At 37.8% G+C, this 6,573-nt stretch overlaps 2 protein-coding genes across 2 annotated transcripts in view; one reads left to right on the forward strand and one right to left on the reverse strand.

The window, feature by feature from the left end:
• Window positions 1–2,422, forward strand: part of LOC106874174 (signal peptidase complex subunit 2) — a 16,594-nt gene extending 14,172 nt beyond the window's left edge. The window contains exon 5 of the mRNA XM_014921825.2: window positions 2,152–2,422. Coding sequence (XP_014777311.1) covers window positions 2,152–2,335 — 184 coding nt within the window. The 3' untranslated portion in view covers window positions 2,336–2,422. The remainder of the gene's footprint in view (window positions 1–2,151) is intronic.
• Window positions 2,423–5,387: 2,965 nt separating this feature from the next.
• The window catches only part of LOC106874171 (ankyrin repeat and MYND domain-containing protein 1), an 84,310-nt gene continuing 83,124 nt past the window's right edge, over window positions 5,388–6,573 (reverse strand). The window contains exon 16 of the mRNA XM_052969145.1: window positions 5,388–5,970. Within this exon, the coding sequence (XP_052825105.1) occupies window positions 5,632–5,970 (339 nt within the window). The 3' untranslated portion in view covers window positions 5,388–5,631. The remainder of the gene's footprint in view (window positions 5,971–6,573) is intronic.

Raw genomic sequence — 6,573 nt, forward strand, 5'->3', positions numbered from 1 at the left:
CCAATGGTGTGTTTACGTCCCTGTAACTTCGTGGTTCGGCAAAAGAGACTGATAGAATAAGTACTAGGCTTACTTTGTTCGACTAAAGGCGGTGCTCCTGCATGGCCGTAGTCAAATGACTGAAACAAATAAAAGAATACATTTTATTAAAGCTGAAAAATTATCACAGAACTGTTTCAGTTTCTGTTTGTTGGACAGTTGTGATAAAATTGTGTACATTTGTGATTGCATATGTACAATCACAATTTTACTTCAGTTCCTGTCCAGCAAACAGGAACGTGAAACTCTGAGTAACAGTTCTGTGATAATTTTGCAGCTTTAATAAAAAGTATATTACTCTACCATTGGCATTTGAGTACTATTTTTGCCACTTTGTTTTACACTTAGGTGCTCACATGTAAAAAAAATATATATACATGCCCAAAGCCACACTAATAGCTTTGGAGTGAAATTTAGGATCGATTTTCATAAAACTTTTCTGAGCTGGTTTGTACACTATGGCAACACCATTATTATGTTTTCAATATTCTGTGTAACATCCTTTATTTTTATTTCAGATTCTTCAGTTTTTGGATGAACCACGCTAATAGCTTTTGAATGAAAATAGCCCTTCTAGACATTTTTTTCTGAAAATGAAGGGTAATGATACAGATTAAGCATACATTCAGTATATAACAGAAAACCGTTATTATAATATAACATTTATTGACATAATGAATTCTATAGCCACATGGGTGCCAAGACTGACAGTTAGAGATTTAAGGAATATTGGCCACAAGTTAGGTAGGAAACCTGGACAAACAAGCAAAGATATTTTCACCACCGCTGGACTTCCTCATGTACCGAAAACCACCAGAAATCGCATTCTTAGGTCCATGACTTCGATGCAAGAGCCCTTGAAACTGCCTCCTTTAACACTTCATCACAGGAGTTTGGGGTTTCAATGGGCCCAAAAGTACATGACGTTAGACGTAAGTTGTGTTCTGTTCACTGATGAAACCAGGGTAACCTTGATGGACCTGACAGTTGGGCAAATGTTTTTGGAGGTGAGCATCACCAACATTTATAACATCAACAAGAAAGTGGAGGAGTCATGTTGTGGGGTAGTATCATTGGGGACAAATTTGTTGGCCCACTCAGGGTACCTGAAGAGGTTAGAGTGACCACAGCCACCCACAGCAATCTCCTGAAGGAGGTCTTGGATCCCTGGCTAGAAGACATACTCCTGTCACTTCTAAAGAATCTCATATTCATGCATGACAACGCTTCCTCCCACTCTGTTAGGACCACCCAAACATTTCTAGGGTCTTACAGCATACAAGGTGAAAGGTTGATGGTGTGACTGACATCATCTCCAGATCTCAGCCCTGTTGAAAATCTTTGGTCTGTCATTAGACAAGATGTTTATGCCAATGGACACCAGTTTACATCAAAAGATGTCTTATGGGAGACCATCAAAGCTGCAGCAGAGGCAGTCTAACTTGCTACTATTAAGAAATTGACAGATTCCATGACTAATAGAATTTTTAAAGTTATCTGTCGAAATGGCACTCGTGGCTAAATTATTCATTATGTCAAATGTTATAACATTATTATGGTTTTCTGTTAAATATATACTCAATGTATGCTTATTATGTATCATTACCCTTCATTTTCTGAAAAAAAAATGTCTAGATGGGCTATTTTCATTCAAAAGCTATTAGTGTGGTTCATCCAAAAACTGAAGAATCTGAAATCAAAAAGAAAGGATGATATACAAAATAATGAAAACATAACAACAGTGTGTCCATAGTGTGCTGCAGTTTTCTATTATTATCTCCTTCAGCATGCAGCAATGAATCAATGAAAGTGCAGTATGACAGTCTGATCATGTAACTATGTGGCTACTTACCATAAGTCAGTAATTCTTATCCAGTGTACTCTCAGTAATAATACTGTGTAAGTGATAAATGTATTTCTGAGGTTAAATTCGAGCAGTATTATGGGTTGGATAAAGAGGGACTTGGCCAGACAGATTTGCCATAGGAAAATCTTTTAATGTGTTTTGTGGCCAAAGAACTTCTTGAAATATTTGTATTATGGTATTAATTAGGGTTTTTTTCTTCTTCATAATTATTGGCTGATTTCACTGATTCCTTGTTTGTCTTACAGATATGACGATGTATACCAACTCATGGTTGATTACGAAAATGGTGTAAAAGGTTGCTCCCGGTCTGGAACCTTAAAGCATTCTGTGGCGAAATACTTTGATGAAAATGGTGTTCTATGTTACAATGTTTACAAATCTGAATTGAAAAATCTCGTTGACAAATTACTTACTAAAAAAGATGACTGATTCTTTTAGTAATGATTGTCTTCATTCACTTCTTGAAATTGTAAAGTTTGACATTGGTGAAATGAGAAAAATAAATGTGAAACTGTAGTTGTTGCTTATATTTTAGTGTTATTTCTTTCAAATTGGACTTGATTGATCATCATCACCCTTGTTTAACGTCTGATTTCCATGCTGACATGGGTTGGACGGTTTGACAGAAGCTGAAGGACTGTTCAGGCTCTTTTCTCTTTTAAAGATGAGTATGATTTGAGGGAGGCCTTGCTGCCATTTCTAGCAGTTTCAGCAACCGCATAGATGTTTCCCTTGCTACATTGGAGTATTCTTGTGCTTAATAGTTGGTACTGTTTTGAGCACCGCTACTATCATCCTCACTCAGATATATTATTTAAAAAAAAAAATCAAAGAAGTTTACTCTGCAATTTTGTATTTTTAGCTTCAGTCCCACCTAGAAATGTATGGAAGCCTCAGAGGGAAACTTAATTTGTCCTCCAGTTTAACATCACCATATGTTCCTTGGATGTTTTACTGAAGTCCACTCTAACACAGGTATTCAGGTCAGGTCATTGGATTCCTAGCTGCCTTGAAAAATCTGAAAAGTGCCATGGATGCTGCCCTTGTCCCTGTCAGCCATTACAACAAAAAATCAGCTGGATACAAGAAAAATCAGATGTGTATTAAAGAGTAGTCTGTATTTGTGTAGACATGTGATGTGTATGGAGGATGTCAATTGTATAAAGAAATACTGAGCGCTTGGAAATATGGGTAGAGAGAGATATCCAGATGGTTGTTGTGCTACACTGAAAGGATCAGGCAAAATTTGAGTCCAGGGTCAGGAGGAATGGAAGAAACTTAGAGAAGACTAGCAGAGATATCCAGCATTGCTTGGGATTGAAATGGCATAGTTTGTATATATATTACAGTTATGTTGAAACAGGTGATACAGGAAAGTGCAGCATTGACTAAACATTTGTAAATGATGGACTAATTCGACTGAGCAACATATTATGTGTCTGTTTGGAGTATTCTAGGCCCTAGTCTGTCATGGAAAATTGAGGGTGGGGTGTATGTGATTTTTGAATGCACCGAAAAGCTGTCAGTGGATATATTCTACTTTGCGGCAGTTAGTTCTGTATCTAACATGACACATCGTCTGAAGTTTTGATACCTCCTTTGGATTTGTTGTCCTACATCACTCATAAAGTAAATTTGGAGGAACTGTGGTCGTTCATTTGTGAGTAACAGGAAATCAATGAAGTCATAGCTTTGCCCTTGAATTTAGAACATCGGCACAAGTCCATGTTCAATTATCTCCTTAGATGCACCAAATGATGTCATTTGAAATGCAGAATTGTATTGTGTGATACTGTTCAGAAAATCCTTTGACTAGATGGAAGTGCCTTCCAGAAGATCCATAAGAAGCTGAGGAGGAGCTAGTAGTTTTGGCAGTCTTACCTTACCACCTGAGCAGCACATGCCATTAGTTTCATTTGGAAATGTTAAACCTTTGCAGAAACAACAATTTGAGTTTAGCACTCCTATTTGGACAAAATTATCATTTTTATAAGAATGAGATGGATCATGTCTGAAAGCAGCTCCAGGAACTGAAGAATAAATATGTATGTAGCCTGTTTCTGAGAGCTATTTTAATGGACCTCTGTCTAATCATTAAAACATTAAGTACTGCAGCATGCCTTTGCTGATCTTGGGAAAGTCTCATCTCGCTTTTGTCTTGAGACTCCATTTGACATGCTACAGCATGCATTTGCTGATCTTGGGTAAGTCTCATCTCCCTTCTGTATTGACATGCTGCAGCATTCATTTACTGATCATAGGAAAGTTTCATCTCCCTTCTCTCTTGAGACTCTGACGTTCAGTTTTCTACAATCCTCCTTGCTTAATACTTGTTTCTGGAGAGATAATGTCTTTTCTTTGGTGGCATATTTTTATCAATATTGTGAACAAAAATTATGAACATAGGAAAAATTATACATTAATCTCTATTTTTGTAAGCAGCTGCATGTATGTAGTATGTCTTTATTTCTGTATGCAGCATAAATTAACCAATTATAAGCAAATTAACCAAATAGAAGCACATGTACGAACTGCTAATTTTCTTTAGAAATAAGATGATCTTAGTGTTATCATGTTAGAATTAAAATTGAAACAATAAAAGTGAAACAATATCATAGTCTTATCACATTATTTAGTTGTGCATTATCTTGCAGCTTCAAAATTTCAAAGATGCGATTGTTTATTTTTAGAATGACAGTGTAAGGATGGTGTGTGAGGGGACAGATCCAGCTGGTTTGAACCTGAACATGAAACAGGTAGAATAATTTGGCTGAATATGGCAGTTTAAATGCTAAAGGGTAAAGGCAACAATACAGTGAGTTACATTAAGTATGATGATAGGACAAGTGGAGGCGCAATGGCCCAGTGGTTAGGGCAGCGGACTCACGGTCATAGGATAATGGTTTTGATTCCCAGACCGGACGTTGTGAGTGTTTATTGAAGGAAAACACCTAAAAGCTCCACGAGGCTCCGGCAGGGGATGGTGGTGACCCCTGCTGTACTCTTTCACCACAACTTTCTCTCTCTCTTACTTCCTGTTTCTGTTGTGCCTGTAATTCAAAGGGGTCAGCCTTGTCACACTGTGTCACGCTGAATATCTCCGAGAACTACGTTAAGGGTACACGTGTCTGTGGAGTGCTCAGCCACTTGCACGTTAATTTCACGAGCAGGCTGTTCCGTTGATCGGATCAACTGGAACCCTCGACGTCGTAAGCGACGGAGTGCCAACAACAACAACAATGATAGGACAAGTTAATAGGGATGTCATCAGAACAGCAACTGAAAAGTTATGGGTATGAACCTCATACAATCTTTTTATTTTTAACATTTATTTATTTATGTGTAATGCAAACATTAAAACTGTAAGCTATAGATTCATCAAATTCAGTAATTTTAACATTATTTCATATCTTAATAGAAAATGAGACATTGCAAACAGGAATAAAGCTTCGGGAAAAGCATTTTAATATAATAACAAATATGAGAATTGATATTTTTTTTTGTTTTGTTTTTTTTGTTCTTTTTATTTTGTTTTATTTCATTTTTCTGCATTCTCTCTCTTTTTAAACATTGAGCAAATTATTCTATTGCTTTCTTCCTTTATTAAAGCAATTTAATGTACTGAAACATGCTCTCTGCTATTGCAATAACAAAGATGAACCTAAAGACAACTCAAGTTAACATGAAATATAAAAATGTTGCTGATTTTCATGTAAGATTCCCACTCAGTTGTGGCTGTAGTTGCTTCCATATACTTCTTCTCTGTTTAATACCATGTCACTTCGATCAGGCATAAGCGCCTTGGATATAAATTTGCCTTTCATTAAGCATATCAATCTACCAGCTCTACCCATTTTTTCAATGTTTCCAGCTCTACCGAACCTACCAGCTTTGCCAGTTTTAGCAAATCTAGCATGTTTGCCATCTCTACCAGTTTTACCATCTCTACCAGCTTTACCATCTCTACCAGCTTTACCAGCTCTACCAGTTTTACCATCTCTACCAGTTTTACCATCTCTACCAGCTTTCCGACTTCTACCATATTTATCCTTTGTGTCATGTGTCTGCAAAAAAAGAAGAACCATATAGATTTGCGATAAACATGAGCAATTCTTTTATTCTTTTATTTGTTTCAGTCATTTGACTGCAGCCATGCTGGAGCACTGCCTCTATTTAAACAAATCAAACCCAGAATTATTCTTTGTAAGCCTAGTACTTACTCTATAGGTCTGTTTTGCCAAACTGCTAAGTTTCGGGGGCCTAAACACACCAACATCAGTTGTCAAGCGATGGTGGTGGGGACAAACATATACATAATCATCATCATCATCATCATCGTTTAACGTCTGCCTTCCATGCTAGCGTGGGTTGGACGATTTGACTGAGGACTGGTGAACCAGATGGCTTCATCGGGCTCCAACCTGATTTGGCAGAGTTTCTATAGCTGGATGCCCTTCCTAATGCCAACTGCTCCAAGAGTAGTGGGTGCTTTTACGTGCCACCAGCACGAAGGCCAGTCAAGCGGTACTGGCAACGGCCATGCTCAAATGGTGTATTTTACGTGCCACCTGCACAGGAGCCAGTCCAGCGGCACTGGCAACGATCTCACTCAAATGTCTTTACATGTGCCACCAGCACAAGTGCCAGGAAGGCGACGCTGGGCACAG

The sequence above is a fragment of the Octopus bimaculoides genome, chromosome 7 (genome assembly GCF_001194135.2).
Source record: "Octopus bimaculoides isolate UCB-OBI-ISO-001 chromosome 7, ASM119413v2, whole genome shotgun sequence".
Lineage (NCBI taxonomy): Eukaryota > Metazoa > Mollusca > Cephalopoda > Octopoda > Octopodidae > Octopus > Octopus bimaculoides.